General features: G+C 39.5%; 3 protein-coding genes across 9 annotated transcripts in view; 1 reads left to right on the top strand and 2 right to left on the bottom strand.

The window, feature by feature from the left end:
• Positions 1-6,043, bottom strand: part of LOC147148537 (solute carrier family 66 member 2) — a 43,566-nt gene extending 37,523 nt beyond the window's left edge. For both annotated transcript variants that reach the window (XM_086029685.1, XM_086029684.1), the window contains exons 1-3: positions 5,712-6,043; positions 3,821-4,063; positions 2,808-2,941 (exon numbers count right to left, since the gene is read on the bottom strand). In XM_086029685.1, the coding sequence (XP_085885811.1) occupies positions 2,808-2,941; positions 3,821-4,029 (343 nt within the window). In that variant the 5' untranslated portion in view covers positions 4,030-4,063; positions 5,712-6,043. The remainder of the gene's footprint in view (positions 1-2,807; positions 2,942-3,820; positions 4,064-5,711) is intronic.
• Positions 6,044-6,101: 58 nt separating this feature from the next.
• On the top strand, positions 6,102-11,973 carry hsbp1b (heat shock factor binding protein 1b). The gene is made up of 4 exons (XM_086029686.1): positions 6,102-6,303; positions 8,977-9,043; positions 9,277-9,403; positions 11,347-11,973. The coding sequence occupies exons 1-3, from the start codon at positions 6,259-6,261 to the stop codon at positions 9,399-9,401; spliced, it is 237 nt and encodes a 78-aa protein (XP_085885812.1). The 5' UTR covers positions 6,102-6,258; the 3' UTR covers positions 9,402-9,403; positions 11,347-11,973.
• A 16-nt stretch (positions 11,974-11,989) lies between these two features.
• LOC147148539 (DNA topoisomerase I, mitochondrial) overlaps positions 11,990-17,474 on the bottom strand; it is a 32,309-nt gene continuing 26,824 nt past the window's right edge. For all 6 annotated transcript variants that reach the window (XM_086029681.1, XM_086029680.1, XM_086029682.1 and 3 more), the window contains exons 17-21: positions 16,898-17,012; positions 14,381-14,511; positions 13,503-13,603; positions 12,652-12,801; positions 11,990-12,353 (exon numbers count right to left, since the gene is read on the bottom strand). In XM_086029681.1, the coding sequence (XP_085885807.1) occupies positions 12,251-12,353; positions 12,652-12,801; positions 13,503-13,603; positions 14,381-14,511; positions 16,898-17,012 (600 nt within the window). In that variant the 3' untranslated portion in view covers positions 11,990-12,250. The remainder of the gene's footprint in view (positions 12,354-12,651; positions 12,802-13,502; positions 13,604-14,380; positions 14,512-16,897; positions 17,013-17,474) is intronic.

The following is a 17,474-nucleotide window of genomic DNA, read 5'->3' on the forward strand; positions in this document are numbered from 1 at the left end:
AAGCAGCAAGGGAGGGCAAAATCACATACAGTACACGTCAAATGCTTTCTCCAGAAACAACATTGGCATTCAGGGTTATTTCACAATATAGGAATTTACGGTAATTAATTATGGATTACATTTTTTTCTTCCACTATAATTGTTTTATGATTGTGACAAGTCAAAATCGAAATCATTATTACATTTCGATTAATAGCCTAGGACTTGCCGTCAAACGATAAAAAATAACTGAACCAAAAAAGAGTTAAACTTCTTTGAACAGTTAAGGGAAGAAACAAAATTTAAAAAAAGAATCCATCTGCTTTGATGCCAACAGTTTAAAACAACACCAGGACATATATCACAATTTCCAAGACATTTAAAAGCTACTTGCTACTTTGCCCTACAATGAAAAAGATTTTGTTGAATTTACTCATTTTTATTTCTTCAAGTGGTTGCATGAATTAAAATAATTTGGATCTAGATATATTGTTTAGGTAGTTTAAACACGTAATTAATAAATGTATCTGGACCCGGATGATTTTATTTTGTGCAACAACTCGACGAAATAAAATTCAGTACATTCAACACTTCATTTTTTTTCAGTGTACCTATGTGTTGCAGGGCTCGACATAAACAGTGACCTCCTGGCCACTGCGTCGGGCCACAACCTACAGTCATATGTCAGCCCGACCGGGCCACTAAAAACTAATAAATCACTGCCATGTCCTGTGAGAGCTGGCTTGTATTTATGTTGCTTTGCCGCCCTCTGTTGATGGTGTTGCGTAATATTGTTTAAATCCCAGCCTTTTGTCTGATAGGTAGATTTAACCATGTTTGTTGTACACTGCCCGTGATTGTGGAACGGCAGTTTCTCGCCATTGCCTCTTGCTGTTTGTGCCTTGCAAAAGCATTGCTTACTAACAAATACTATTGCTCATTTGTCTCTATGTGCCCTGCGATTGTTTGACGACCAGCCCTCTCACCTAATGTAAATTGGGATAAGCTCTCGCTCACCCTCAGTATCATTAAATTATGTTCAAATAGTACTGTCAAAATGCAAATCAGGTTCCTAATTAAATGATCTTTGCCAGTTTGGCAATACCAATTTCAGCCAGGAGCGGAGGATAGTGCAACACACATTTAGTGAACCAGAAATTGACTGAAACTGTTTTGCAAAATGCTTGGCCTGGCTTAGTCCATCAAACCTGACATTGACTTAAAAAACATAAGGCAATGGATGCTTATGGGAAATCAATGCATTCATTATTCGCCCAGAAGACAATGACTAACATACAGTATAAGTGTTTTGTGTTGGGTGTTTTATAGATTCCGATTGGCAAATACATTATGTACAGGAGGCCAAAGTGTTTACAGTGGAAAGGGTCAGAGAGGAGAAAGCAGTGATTTCTATTTCTAGAGAAATAGATATAGAGGGAGGATGATGATAGTAGTGAGAGCAGATCAGGAAATGTCCAAAGTGTAGTGAACAATGTTTCTCAAGAAGATTACAAACGGAAGCAAAGCCAGGTGAAAGAGTTGCATATTTGGATAACTTTTCGACACAAATCTTAAAGGGGGAAGTTACTTCACATGACGCTGATTCTGATTAGTTGGACATGTTTGCCAGTGGAGAGAGGACAGCTCATTTGACATTTTCATTTAAAGGCTTCTCTGATCTATTCTCGTTCGGCGCCCACCATCCCCCAGCTACATTTACTGAAACCAGACCTCAAGAAACACTGTTACAAGGCAGGCAAGGAGTAGTGCAATAATAATAGAATAATTAAATAAATATTTCATATATATATATATATATATATATATATATATATTTATATATATATACACACACACAAACACACACACACTTTAAATATAATTCCTCGCCGTGTAGGCTTTTCTTTTATGTTTAACTTAAGTATTCACTTTGCAAAGATGTATTGGACAATACATCTTTGCATATAAGCACAGAATAATGGACAGTGTAATAGTGCGATGGATGGACCTTCACATTTTGTGCAATAGCTATAGGCCAGCATTCAACCTATTTTCAGAGATGGTCATTTCGTCCCTGGGACGGAAAGGTCAGACGGAAAGTAAGGACGGAAGCGCTTTAAAAGGACGAGGACCGACGGGGTTGTTGGATGATTATTTTTAGGAATAAGGATGGAGGGAAGAGGATGGAAGGTACCCATTACCCAGGTCGCGAACGGAGGACGGACCGGCAAAAAAGGGTAAAGTGCCCATCTCTGCTATTTTGTGGAAGCATGTAACCAATCTGTATACACACAATTAATCCAAGGTAGGTAGGGATATATGTAACCTTGCTTAATGATAGTCTTCTTTTAAACTTCTTTTAAATTGTCCCCTATTTCATAAGAACAAGAGTTCCACGTTTTCACTCCAAATACAGTAACACAAAATAGACTCTCATCTCACTTTATAACTGAAATTTGTCCCAAACCCACCGTATATGGAAACCTATGGCCCACCATTCATATCAATAATACCAATATCTTCCCTTTGCAGTTGTACAAAGAGCATGTTTAACTACGTGCATGTATAAATTAAAGAACGATCCTGTATTATACATACAGATTGAAACAAACAACAATAGCTGATGAAAAAGAAACATGAATAATGAAAATGTGTGGAAAGGGGTCAGAGGGAGGATGAAAAAAACTAGTAAAGTAAGGATTCTTAGAAAGAGCTTTGACATTCCAAGCTTTGCCAGTGGTCCCCTCTTTTGGCAAGAAGATGTTGTGTTGCATGTGACACTATTTCTCATCACTGTACCTGAAAGATTCATGTATTATGCTGGTTACCTGAAAGTCGGTGCTGCCTGGTGCTCACACGGTTGGTGTTTTGAACGGCGCAGCAGAGGTGGAGCATAGCAAACATGGTGAGGATCATCACCATACTCTGGATCAGCAAAGTGAGCTCAAACTGCTTGCCTATCCTGCACAAGCCGAATGAACCAAAATCATCAGTCAGTGAGGAGTACTGATTTGTAACGACACCTGGTAGAGTACAACAAACGAGCTGTGTTTACATCTGTTTAAAAAAATAAATAAATAAATGTCTTTAACATTTATTCATGGTTCATTTGCCTTTACTTTGGCGTACGCCTAACCTCTAAGGCCAAATCATTTATGTGTAATAAAATGTATTGTTTATTGCAATACAGAATAATGTATTGATTGTGTTTGTTAAGACAATACATGGGAGGAGGAACTTGAACAAATAATTGCATATTACATCGCAATCGCAACGTTGGGGGGGCGGGCGTGGCGTAATTATAGCATTTTTCAAAATCATTTGTAAATGCCATTTGTGTCTTTTATTGTTATTCATTTACCCTACCTTTGAGTCAGGTGTGCCCTGTACAGCACTTTGGTGCACTGCGTTTGTTTTTAAAGTGCTAAACAAATAAAGTTGTATTGGATTGTAGGAGAAAAAAAATAAGAGAAAGTTCCAATGCAAAGTTTAAAGAGATTTTAAACAAATCTTTTGTCAGAATACCCAAAGGATCAAGATTTACAGCACATCCATCCATGCAGCCTCACGGAACAGAGCCTGTTTTGATGAGGAGGTGGTCTTATTTAAATGAGCAACAGTTCACCAACCCACTTCACTGCAGAACCGCAGGAGTTTCGTTACCATAATGCAAAATTGCAAAATTCACGATGTGAAAAAGCAAATATGCATATACTTTCTACTGTATTGAAAGCTGTGAGTGGCAAATTAGCAGCTGAAAGCCCCAAAAAAGTAAGAGAAAGCTGAAACTGTCTCTCCAAAAAAATTGGTTAGACAAACAAAATAAATTATTTTCCCTTACCAGAAGAAGATTCGCAGGATGTTGGCTATGAGCAAGACCAGGCACACTCTGGTAGAGAAGCCCTCAGTGTTGCTGCTCCTCTGAATCTCCTGGTACTGCGGCACGTAAGGCATGGCACCCCCAATCACCATGAGGCAGGATGCCAGCCAAGACAACAGCATCCATGAGCCTTCAGTTTCCTCCTCCTGCAGAACTACCTGAGGATTCATTGTACTAGGAGAGGATCAGCAGTGTCCAAGGAACCTGACAAGAACAGAAGTAATGCCATTTGTGTGAGCATCATGTAATAACGTAATTTGGTGATGCCGATCTTAGTTTATGATGACCCCAAAATATATGGTTTTAAGGTGACAAACGGCATGCAGTGGTGCTGTTTTTTTGTTTTTTTTTAAGTAATTACAACTTTACTACTGTGTTAGCGGAAGTTACTGATAGACTATGCCACATCTCTCGTAAACTGAGGATCCCCTGTAAATAAATTACTCTGCTTAAATTGTTGGACTATTTGAAACATGGAAAGCAGTCAAGGTGGTTAAGCATGACCTGTGAAGGTTGCGATTTTATCTGGATCCACACACAAATGTAATGGGTCCTTCCTCGACAATGGGCTGCCCCTCTAAAATGTTTGGTGGGAATGTGTTGTTGTTTATGTTTAGGTTTATGTAATCATGCTAACTGACAGAATGTTAACTAGAACAGAAAGTTGTAAACAAAACGCCAATACTCATTCATTAGGCTGGGTGTTAATACGTTCATGCGAGAATGGTAAACTGATTATCTGACCCCGAGTGTGTGTGTCACAGTGACTGACATGATACTGGTGACAAATGCTGGGGGAGGTGTCTAGCTGTTTCAGCATGAAGATACATTTCTGGCCTCCCTCTGTGTCAAAATCTGTCACGCTAAGTGTTCTCAGTAAATATTAGACATTATGACATACTCCACAATCACAGAAATAATCATTTCTCATGCTTCCAAACCAGCACTTGAATGAAAAAAGAAAACATTCACTAATTAAATAAATAAATGAAAAGGCTGTTTTTGCCCCCTCAGTATTTGCAGTGCTGACAGAGGCTGGAGAATGCAGACACGAGCCAAAATCTGTCCATCTGTGGTTCTTCAGTGACTGGTAAATGTACTATTTGGTATATGCAGTTGGTAAATATGACTGGTCAATCTGAGCCCAACACTTGAAAGCATGGCTTGTTTTGTCCCATACAAAATAAGGGACCAGTATCAGATGACAAGTCACACTATAGGCTATTGTTTTAAAGTAGTTGCTTGCCCAAACTGGTCAAACGTTAGAGAATAACAAAAACCCCATAAACAGGTTCTCCTGGGGCAAGCCTGACATGCATGAGAAAATGAATACACACGCACACGTGCACGCACGCGCACAATCCTGTAAATAAACACGGGGGGACATTGCAAAAGACAGATGATCATAAAGACACTGTACATCACTGACAGGCTGACAGCATAATGCCATAATCTGTAAAACATGCTTTTAAAGTGTTTACTGGAGTTATTCATTACTCAAAAATAATTCTATAGCCTACTCCAGCCTCTTTCATAGTGTTATGGGTGACCAATTACAGTAGTTACCTGGAATTACAGAGCCCCTAGGAACAGTCTAGCTCTGTTGCATAACCAAAGCATAACTTCATGGGGTTGGGCCAACTGAGAAGTACAGTATCCGTTTTGCAAGTACAAAAAGAGTATTAATAACAATGCACAAAAATCGCCATGATAATAACATAATAGCTTGCTCTAATGTCGGGAAACAGTTTCTAAAACAAAATGCAACTTATAATGAATTTTGGTACTAATATAAAAATAGCAATTTTAACTGGCTGAGAGAACACATTGCTGAGCTAACTTTCAGCTTTACCTGTTGGCTTCATCCAGTTTTCTGCACCTAAACTAAACACCAGCCGGTACACTGTGGCAGTTGTGGCGTCAGAACCAAAGTCGGAGCTTCTTGACACATCCAACTTCAAAATCTCAACTCTCGCTCACCAAAGGGTAGCAGAGACGCGGCCGCATGCGCGCGCACACACACACGCTCATTCTCTGAATACCGAATAGTGTGGTCTCAATGACTTTGCGCACCAAACTCTCCGGCAGCGCACAAAAAAACGGATGCTGGTAAGACCTCGCAGCTTATCAGCGAGTCCTCTGGGCTTCCTGAGCCAGAGCCTTGAAACGGGAAACAAAACTACAAGCTACTATGTATGTCCCTCCTTGAAAACACAAAGTCCCACATTCCTTTGGGTGGCGCTCTGAACTCTCGCGCGAGTTCCTTCTTGAGCGGAACAGCTGACAGCGCAGTGGCTTGTGCAGACAGATTGCTAGCAATTCCGAACAGGACATCATCATCATTTTGTGGAATCTACCAACAGACCTTTAGGGTTTTAGATATTTATTCACAACAGATAATGGCTGAGACAAACCCCAAGTCCGTGCAGGACTTTACAAATGTGGTGAGTCGTAAGCCTTGATAGCAAGATCGCGTTAGCTACACCAGTTTAGCTAGAAGTGGCTAACAAAGCTAACGAAGTTGACGATAACAGCTGGTTAGCGGGTGTTTTGTGTTCAATTTCAAAGGGTCGCGTGAGTTGTATAAAAATGCTTAACCTGCGTTATAAATAATTACGTTATTTAGTGACCCGAATGCGCTATTAATGTGTGTGTACCTAATGTCCGAAGTTCAGTTTTTGTGTGTGTTTGTTAGCAAAACTATTCCCTCGTTAATTGATTTTATCGCAATTCAGAACCTTTGAAAACGGTTGTGTTGATTGTGGATGCCTGGGTTAGTTCTGGTTAGTCTGAGGATTGTCATGGAAACGATACAGAGGCGCTTTACGCCTCCTCCCAAAACATTCACTTTGTTCAGCGCTTTTTCTTACCTTATCGCTATTGATACGAAAACAGTCATTAGTTTGACAATTACGTTATGGTTTGAAGTGCTGTCAGTCTAATAGTACGAATGTATAAGTTTTTAGTCAAACCAATCTGCAGACCGGCGCTTGAACACAGACTATAGTATGCAATGATAGAGAGATTGTGCAAAGAGGAATGGTCCCAAGATCCCTCTTTCTGTATTGACCCATCTTGAAACATAATAGGAGATTAGGTGCGGTTTTATTGACAAAAGGGGGTTGTACCAAGTGGTGCTAATAATTGTGGTACACACGATTGATGTAATAATTACTTAACCAGGGCTATTGATATTTGTAGAATGTATGTACTAATGGATGTAACGGTGGCATTTGCAAGTTCGGGGTAGTTTTACCAGCGTATGCAACGCTCGCCGGATCTATTGATAATTTTGAATGAGAGGTTTCCAGCCGCAGCCCGGAGCCTCGGCAGTCTCCCAGCTGGTCAGTCGTGGCCCCCGCCTTGGGGGTGGCAGCATTGGGCGGGCCAGAGGTTGCCAAATGAATGATAACTTGCTCTCGATTCATTATGAATGGGAGTTGGAAGCAGAGGGTAAAAAGCATAAATATTGACGCTTGAGGTAAATTTTTCGTGAGCTCTACGCAAAGCTTGCTGCAATCTCCCATTCATACTGCATGGAGAGCTGGACTTTCATTTGTCCGCCCCTCCGAGTTACCTGCGTGTCGTCCTGTATTGTATTGTACTATACAGTATGGCTACGTTCACATTCAGATTTGTTTTTGTTAAATACAACCTTTTTATGTACTCATTCACATTGCAAAACAAATGTGACTTTTAATTAGGGCTGCCACAAACGATTATTTTGCAACTCACTAACAGTAGTCGCGATTAGTCAACTAATCAGATAATATATATATCGCACCAAATCGCAGCAGCAAGCTGCTGCTCTTATAATAAGCATCATTCGCTTACAGCTTAAATTCTTTATGTACAAACTAATCATGAAGACAAGATGATAGTACATTCAACTTGTATTAAACTTTGCCACTCAAGCCATCATTCCTGACATGTTTATAAATGGAGCGACTTAAATTGATGGTGATACACTGGCCTTAAAATTTTTTGCTGTAATTCTTTAGTGCGTTTTAAAATTGAACCACAACTATACACTATGCAGAGTTGCACTAATACAGTGAAATTATCAATGAATAAAAAAATAAGTACTTGTATACATATTTCACTCTTCTTGGGCACCAAGACTTTTTTTTTCTTTTTTTAACAGAAGGTAGTGAAATCAGAGGAGTAAATTGGGCAAATGCTCTGTGCTAAGGAAAACTAAAATAAACCCTTGTATTGGTTTTTAATTTTGTGTTAATTTAAACTATCAAAAAGGTTTTGTTATTCTTTTCACTAGTATGCATAATTTAAAAGTAGTAAATTGATCTACACAATCAAAATGTGGTATGCACCTGTAACAAAAAAAAGGACGATTTACTAAAGATGATGTCACGTCAATGATACGCGTAACAAATGAACTATTTGAATTGGCAGAATTAATACTATCACCATAAATGTCAACTTTATGCTTCGTTTTACGGAGGATTAAATTAGTCAAATGTAAAGTCAACACTGTAATGCAGATTCACGGATGATTATTGTCAGTAGTCTCGCTCTCAAGCACTCCCGGAGTGCATATTGGTCTTTTGATGACACAGGTGGTTGTGTACGGATGAGTGTTCATACTGCAGGCGCACTGCATACATATCCAATTCATATTCACACTCGAAAAGGGGCCTAGGTAGGATTTGAAAAAAATCGGGATTGCACTACAGTATTCATACTGCAGAAAACAAAATTGATACGTGTTGCATATGGGCAAAAAAAAAAATCGGGCGTGAGCTGCAGTGTGAACAGCCTAGCCTATGTACTGTATTTTTTAAATAATTTGACCACGACCAGCGAGCAACTCTGGCTCGCTTGCATAAAACCAGGAAATGGGCGTGTGCAGTGGAGTTATGTTGCATCGCTTAAGAAACGTCTCAATATGTCGGCCAATCAGATGATAATGACGTCACGGCACCAGTCAGTGTTTTAGAACCACCTCGGAGGAGTTTCTGAAAAGCAGTTCCATGGTAAACGCACGGCCCAGAAAAAATATAAAAGAAAAGCGATCAATCAGTACCAAGTAAGACCATTCCGGTGTGGAACCTGTACAATGGAAAAGGAACGTTTAATTAATGCTAATTGTTTTCCAGGTGCAAACGTTGCTGCAAGAGATGCAAGACAAGTTCCAGACCATGTCAGACCAGATCATCGGAAGGAATATCCAACCATTTCAAATTCTCATTGGCTCACGAATTTAACGGATTGATTGCAAAGCTAGTTTTTATCGTACGCAATAGAATTAATGATGCACATATTCATACTGATGATTGGTTGCATCCACATATTGCCATCTAATTTTTAGACTTCAATGCAGAGTTTGATGAAGCTAATCATTTAACCATAACTAAAAGTTATTAATGCAGGTTAGTTGACCTTAACTGCTTCTTTACTTGATGAAATGAGCACACGGATTGATGACTTGGAGAAGAACATTGCTGACCTAATGACCCAGGCGGGTGTAGAAGAAAACGGGGCAACACCTGAAAAGCCGAAAGAAAGCCAAGGCTCCTCATGAAGGTAAGACATTTCATTCATTCTGCTCAGCTGGCATCTGATCCTGCCAGGTTCCCAAATTTTGAAAATAAAAAAATCATCAGAGGGGAAGACAGATTCGCAAATATCAACATACAAAGCTCGAAATAAGCGGTTTTGCATAGCAGTTTATGAGGCAACATTTGCATTTACTGCCTCATCAACACACATTGAATAGCAAAACTGAGAATCATCCACTGAGACAGTCCCAAAAAGCATCACTGGGCTGGATGCGCACGCGTCGCTCATGGCACCCACTGCAGGTAGTTAGAGGTCGGCAAGCCCGGTGCTACTTACGCCGTACCAGCTAGCTAGCAGCAAGCTTCGACTGGCCACTAAGTGTGGCTAAACACATGGCGGAGTCACCGTTAGTCACCATAAGTAATCGTAGTCTTCATGGCGGTCGGTGTATTGGATGCACCTCTGACAAGTTAACATTGTCACAAAGACACTACGAGGAAAGACGGAGAATTAACGCTAATTGTTAAACTAACCTAAAATTGACAATCATTTTAACACCGGAATTAGGTGCTTAGGTGATCAAGTATGCGTTTGAAAAGTCCTGGGACCACGTTAAAGCGGAGAACGACAACACAGCAAATTAGCAGACAAATTAGTAAGTCTTTGGACTCTCTAGAGAAAAATCATACCCGCTACTGGTGCTACACAGAACCGCAAATGAATTAAGTTCTGCTACAGCCAGAAGGAGTGGCGGAAGAGGATTAGGGCCATTGGGGGAAAAAAAATAGGTTTGCAAGATTCTCTTATCCAGAATTCTGACTTTAAAGTGAGAATTCTGAGAATAAAGTCAGAATCCTGTAAAGTCGGAATTCTGACTTTATTCTGAAATAAAAGAATAATAACCCATTAGGGACGGGAGCGCATAACTGCGTTTCTACCACTAGAGTCGGGAGCACTGTTGCGTCCTTCTACCTTTAAAGTCGGGAGAGCGGATACGTCTGTGTCTTTTTAATCCAATTCTCCGTCTCATAGCCAATTTAATGCATGAGAATATACACATGACGATGTAGCGAGACCGCGGAGGATGTCTTAGATTTTTTTCGAGCCGTAGGCTAATGGCGGATGCCGTCGATCGCCGGGAGCTCTGAAATAAGTAACGGCAGTGATATATTGACGACGCGCTTGTGGACTTTGAACCAGTGGAACCAGTAGAATGTGATATGATATGGTTTATCGACAATGACGATATTGACGTCTTTGTAACAAAATAGAGGATAATAATTAAAAATAGAATTAAAATAGTGCTTCTCGTGCACGGACATGTTATTTTTACATCTTCGATTGAAACAATACATTATTCTTTACTAGTAAATAATAAAATCTGCCTGTGTGAAAGCCACATGTGTAAATCCTCTAGTTCTTTTGGAATTATGTTTCTGCCTGCTACAGGGGCTGAGATATTAATTATTTTATAAGTGTTGAATTTCTGGGAAAACTTCAGGTTTTCAAGGATAATTCCAAAGGCGACCTTAGGTTTTGGGGAGCTGTTGAGCCAGGCGCTTTAGGCCTTAATGGGTTAAATGAACTGTCTGTGGTGCTGAATTACCACTATCACCACAAATGTCTACTATATGCTTCATGTTTCAAGTGGGATTAAAGTTAAATGTAAAAACAACACTGTTACTCAAAACAACTTTGCAGATTCACGGACGATTATCAGTATGCTCCCTCCACTGTCTCTTGCGGAGCATTTATTTGGCTTTGGATGACGTATAGGTGGGATGTGTACGGATGAGCGTTCATATTGCAGTCGCATCGCATACATATGGAAAAGGCCCAGGCTGGATTTGAAGGAATTGAAATTGTACTGTTCACACTGCATTAAAAAAAATCTGATGTGTCTCATATGGGCAAAGAAAGCTCCAGTGTGAACATAGCACAAGTAAACACTTCTGTGTTCCCTGCAGGTCCAGAGAGACACGGCCTGATCCTTTCTACTGGAGCAGTGGAATTCCAATCCTGAAAATGACATTGACTTGTGTGATATTTTTGATATATATATATTGACTATTGTGACAAATGGTTATGTATTCATTTAAAGACAAATGGAACGTTATTTGTTAGATAGAATAGTGTGTTTTGCCCATTAGAAATTTAGCTGTGCAAAAATACAAATTAGTGGAGTTTGTGCACTGACAGGGATGTTGTTCTATATTGTAATCGATTCTTGTGAAATGAAATGCTGGCTGATGGAGACACTGTTGCCCAGGCCTGTGATGACGTCACTCTGCAGGCTAATAGGTTTAGAACCATCGTTCAAAGATGGGAAAATTAACATCTGACGCCTGCATCATTTGACAGGCACTGTTGAGTGACACATGAGCCGTGAGATGCATTCCCTCAACAGATTTTCTTCTATTAAAAATATTTAATAAAATGCTGTTGAATGACATGGTATATATTTGGTGCTAGGTGGTTTAAAAGTAATCAAGAGGTGCTTTTTGTAAACAACTATTTTACAATGCAAATTAATTGCATGGTACATGTTTAATCTGTACAGTAGAGCTAATCCAAATAAATGGTGTTTAACCGAAGGACGTGGCACTTCCATGCATAGTAGTAACTTTTATTCAAATGAATGCAAACAAAACTGTAAAAACAAAATACAACAGTTATCTAATGAATAAAGTGGCAAACAAAGCAAACCTGTCAAGAAAAAAACATCAAGCAGCCATTGGTCATGTCAGAACTTTGCATGAAAAAAACAACAATCGCACGAGAACATGTAATCAATCCAACATTAGTCTAGTCAATGTAATGTCAAAGGTCACTTAATTGCATTACAGCAATTAAAATTGTCCAAGTGAAAAGTTAGAACTCAAAGTCTATCTCTGTCATGTCAATAGCCCAGGCAAACTTGTCCCTTTGGGTTTTATTGTAGATTTTTTCAATAGGTACCCCCATTCTTTTGCACCTGAAACAAGTACAAAAAATGAATTAAAAAATATGATTATGTTTGCAACATAAGTAATCCGACAAAAGCATTTTTGTATCGAGTTTAAAATGCAACATGCTTCAAAAGTCTTGACAATCTGAAAATCATTTGATAACTGCTGTCCTTCAAAACTCATTTCACAGAACTACATTACACACTGAGCCAGTTAACATGGTGTGTAATAAACAAAAGAGAATACAATATAATCACAATTTAGCCAGTTTATTTACAACTAGTGTAGTCATCATGCCATCAAGTGGTTGCGTCATGCACTCACCAAGCCACACTGATGCGTGGATCCAGATAATTAAGCTTGGAGGTACCCAGTGCAATCTGCTTGTTTTCCTCTCGATCAGTGGCCTGGACTTCTAGCTTCAGAAGACTCTCCTTACAGCGCTTCACAGCTGCTTTCTTCTTCTCCACCAGTCTTGAATATCAGATCAGAGACAGCTCACAAAAATACATCACCATTTTCAGGAGCTCAGCGAATTCCTCCTCCGAGGGATCAATAAAATCTTCTTAAAATAGTGATAATGTTATTTTTGTTAATGAGCTGCAAAACTATGAACAGCAGGCCAAGCTAGCTGATGATTGCGACGAAAGAAGTACTAAAATATACTATAGAACCTAAGCCTCGCATATTCTTGCTCCGGCATTCATTTTCACTTTTTTTTTTTTTTTTTTTTTTTTTTTAAAAAGGTGTCCCTTTTGCAAAAAACCCTGCAAACCAGTATGGTCCACTGTACATTAAAAATGCATCACAGAGCACCAAAGCCAGTGAACATTTTGTTTTTGCACTCTAAGCAACCCGTGAATGTCTATTTACATTTAAGTTAAAAATGTGTAGAAGGCCAAAACAAAATAACCTTTCAGTCTTCTTCCTGCAGTTTATCATTAGCAATTACCGGTAAGTTGTTACATACATATCGTTGCTGTCCTGTGAAAAACACATAGGTCCAATTTTGGAAATTGTTTACATTAATGCGATGTCTGTAACGCGGAAACACCGTTCACATAAAAATAAGAAAAATTGATTAAATGGAAAAATGTTTTCCACAGTACAGTGACGATATGTAAGAATATTGTGAGATACTTTCAGAGTTTTTTTTTTTTAAGTACAATACTTACATCTGCGGCTTGGGCTCCGAGCTGCCTTTATCCTTTGCATCGTTCTTCGCTTGTTTCAGCTCCATCTTGGCAAGAGCCAACTGCTCTTTTCTTGCATCAATCTGATTAAATTAGATAAAGAGAGTTGTGATGTACAAGGGGTCAGCAAAGTTCTAAGACTGGTGTAACATAAGCCATATTTCAAATCCTAACTGCAATTTTCCCCCTTGAGGCAATCCCGCTGGAATTTGTTCCCAGCCTTTTCTGTCGTGCCTTAATGCACTCCTGGAAGGATTTTTTCTGAGATGCCTTGGAGCTCCGTCATCATGGCCATCTCCATGTGGTCAACTTCAAAACGCCGGGTCCCCTGGATGACTCCCTTGAGCTTGGGAAAGGATTGAGTGTGTGTGGGGGGATCTGGGGGGGGGGGGTTAAATCACACAGAGCCAGGTCAGGTGAGTAGGGAGGTTACTTCAGCGATGTTCTTCTTGGCCAGTAAGTGTCATGCTCAGGGAATTGTGAGCAGGAGCGTTCTCATGGTGACGCAGCCAAAAGTCTTGCCTCTTCAAACTCCACAAGGACCGCTGTTTATTAGACATGTTGATCGTGTGCCCCACATTGGAAGTGAAAACTCTTTGTTTGTACTTTGGGTTTGAAATATACTCTTTGTGACACCAGTCCTGGAATTTCTCTGACAACTCACACATGGTTTAAAAATGCAGTGATTATATAAATCGGGGGGGGGGGGGGGGGGGGAAACACTTTATGCCTGCCAAATTAAAATAGACAAAAGACAGTGAAATGCCACTTGTGACATGAGGGATGTCAAGAAGAAACGGTATAACAACAACAATTGCCACCGCACAATATGCCTTTAGCACTTACACTGTATCACATACCTTGGCCTGAAGGTTCGCCATAGACTGCTCAAAGGTCTTTGGCGGCGCCCGCTGATGGTTACAGAGAATTGCAACCGCTCTGTTCGCTCTGTTGTAGCACAGCAGTTTCTCCGCATCATTGTGCATTGAATCTTTGGAGGGTGACAGATCAATCATTTGCAGTTAGACAGTTCTGATGGACAACACTATCAATGCGGTCTGATTGGAAGGACTGCTGGTTTAATTACCCTGCACTACTGTCTGTTGACAAATAGCATACAAGCATTCACAATTTCACAGCACTACACTCAAAATCGACTAGATCCCTTCTATCTTGGGACGTGGTGGGGAGAGTAGATACAAACTGTACTCAAGAATACCTTTACTGGAGAAAACTAGCATGCCAAATAAGAGTAAATAGGTACAGAGTGGAAAAAGTTCTGAGTAACTGGTGATAACTTTTTTTTTGTAATCGTAGCATGATCGTCAAATAAAAAAACAATAGGAATATTTAACCAGCTATTGCAGTATCACTCTAACTAAAACAAAACATTAAATCTTTATAAAATAACAAATGACAAGAAACTGACTTAAACATCAAATCTTTGCTGAAGTCTTTCAGCTCCTTGACAGTCATGTCTAAAATGGGCATGTGCCGTGTACTTAAAATTAAGTAGTTGATATTTTTGTTATCCTTTATTTAGCATTTAATACTGAAAATATTTAATTACACTGGCTCAAGGTCACTCAGCAGTAAAAGTCAAATAATTAGGATGACATTTTGACAAATGGATTTGGCCACGTCAAGAATAAGAAAATAAAATTATTGATGGTTCTCCAATGTTTTTGCATTCCACATAATACAGTTGAAACCGGAAGTTTAAATACACGCACACAAAAAAAGACAGGCTTTACACTTTTTCCCCCTCTCACTGTATGCTAAGAAATCAGACTAAATATTCCTGTTTTAAGTCAATTAGGATTACTAAAAATTATTTCTATCTGCTAAATGCCAGAATAATGGAAAAAAGATTTTTTCTGTTGTTGACAATTTTTCAAAGTCAGAAGTTTACATAACATATCTTAAGTCACACTTTTTTCGTGGTTTGGCTGGTCCTGCGTTTATACTCGGATGCCCTGCGACTTATATGCGGTGTGATTTGTATATGTTAAAATTAGAGCTCGTACTAGTACTAACAAACCAAATCGTGTTTGGACTAGTGGGCCTGCATAAAACATATTCTGGAAAAAAAATATGTTTGGGTTGACTTCCACTTTAAGCAGAAAAATCCACCTATTTTCAGCCATTTCAGGGGGTGGCCATTTTGTCACTTCCGCCAAGTGAAATGACATCAGTGTTGCTCAGGGCTCAGGTAACAGCCAATCAAGGCATGGAAGCTGCATGCTAAAGAAGGTGGCGGTAATGCACCAAAAGTATTTCCCAAACACCCAAAAAAAGCTCAGGGGAAAGTATGCTTTTGAAAGGTGATTTTTTTATTTGATTTTTTAAGAAAATGTTTCTTTCTTTTTTTTCTTCTGACTGACAAAAGTAATGAAAATTTGCCTACAAACAATGTTTCCCTCATTCTTCTGGCAATTATCAAATAGAAATACGTTTTGGTAATCCTAACTGACCTCAAACAGATAAACTTGAGGAAAGAAAAAAAGTGTATGTGTTCTTATATACTGCTTGTAAACTTTTGGTCACAACAAATATGCGGAGCCCTGAGAGGTGTGCAGAGTGACGGGTGGTGAGAGGCTCCACACACTGTCAATTGTGAAGAGTAATTGTTGATATTTGATTTTAATTGAATTCCACCTGAAAAACAAAGCATAAATTGGACACGTGTTGTGATAGTAATAATTCTGACACGAAAACAATTAATTTGGGACCCACGTCCATAGCGTGTCGTCTCAGTGAGGTGACAACATCGAGGAGCGAACGTCTGATTTTACCAAACATTTGTTGTTCTCAATGTGCTAGTGTGAGGCGGTAACGTAAGCAACGGAGCGAGGAAGTTGCAAATAAAGAAATTACATTTGCCCACTGATGCGGACTTCCAACCATGCCGAGCACTAATTGTAAATAGTCTTAGCTGATTACGTGTTTCATCGTTAATGTTAGTTGTTTTTACTTTACCGCAGTGTAATAGTAGTTGTGTATGTAATTTACTTGCTGTGTATCATTTTGTTATACCCAAAGTTAAGTTAGTCTTTTGTGTAGTGACCCCCTATCCGTTTACCATTTAATTGGTAAAGTTGGCCACTTGTTGCTGGTTGCGCAGCACATTACCTTTTTTCCAAACTGCGCAACGAAGCACAATGTGACGGAGTAAGAGTAACATTTTTCCTATTAAAAATACTTCAGTATGAGAAAAAAAATGTTGCATTGGCACAATACTCTGAAAAGTGTTTGTGCCATTTGTGAACAATTCTTAAGAGAAAGTGACAGTAGCAGACTGCTGGTTCCCATTCAGTGAGAAATAACGGATAGAAGGTTAAGCTTGTATATAGTGTTCTTAGAACATCTTTAATTACCATTTGTGAGTTCGTTGAGTTGCTGCTGCAGAGTGATGGAGGCATTGTATGTCCTGAAAACCTTTGCAGACAGACCTGGCATGAGGGAACTCAGATGCTTATTCAGCATGCCGGTCTGTCATGGGAAGAAATGGAACAGAACCAAGAGATAGGAGGATCAAATGTCCCTTTGTACTGGAACAAGGTGCACAGTCATCATATTAACAAATGGAATACCTCTTTACTACCACTAGGTGGCACTGTGGTATTTAGAAACCACATCTATTCTGCAGTCGCCATTTTTCATTTTAAAAAGTTCAGAACACCTTCCACCCTCTGGCACTGTGTAAGTGTGTGGCATAACAAGTTTGAGGTGTTGTAGGCAGCAGCCAGCCACTGGCTGGAGCCTCAACACCGCAGCAGGGATGAAAGGGTGCAAAATGCCAGTGTGCTAAAATTCACTTGTGGGTCATTACAGGTCTGGCAAAAAGAATAAATTATTCAAGATTAAGATTGCAATAATGATGAGGCTTGGTTTAATCAAAGCGGGGCCACGACCCAGCTTACTGAGGCCACATATTTGCATGAATGTGAGCCT

This window comes from Filicampus tigris, chromosome 4 (genome assembly GCF_054856515.1).
Source record: "Filicampus tigris isolate MCC_2025a chromosome 4, RoL_Ftig_1.0, whole genome shotgun sequence".
In the NCBI taxonomy this organism is placed as follows: domain Eukaryota; kingdom Metazoa; phylum Chordata; class Actinopteri; order Syngnathiformes; family Syngnathidae; genus Filicampus; species Filicampus tigris.

Bases quoted from the DNA above. Each gene is read 5' to 3' on its own strand.
- hsbp1b (XM_086029686.1), top strand. From the start codon at position 6,259: ATGGCTGAGACAAACCCCAAGTCCGTGCAGGACTTTACAAATGTG. The intron at 6,304-8,976 runs GTGAGTCGTAAG...ATTGTTTTCCAG, and splicing joins TGCAGGACTTTACAAATGTG to GTGCAAACGTTGCTGCAAGA. The intron at 9,044-9,276 runs ATATCCAACCAT...CTGCTTCTTTAC, and splicing joins AGACCAGATCATCGGAAGGA to TTGATGAAATGAGCACACGG.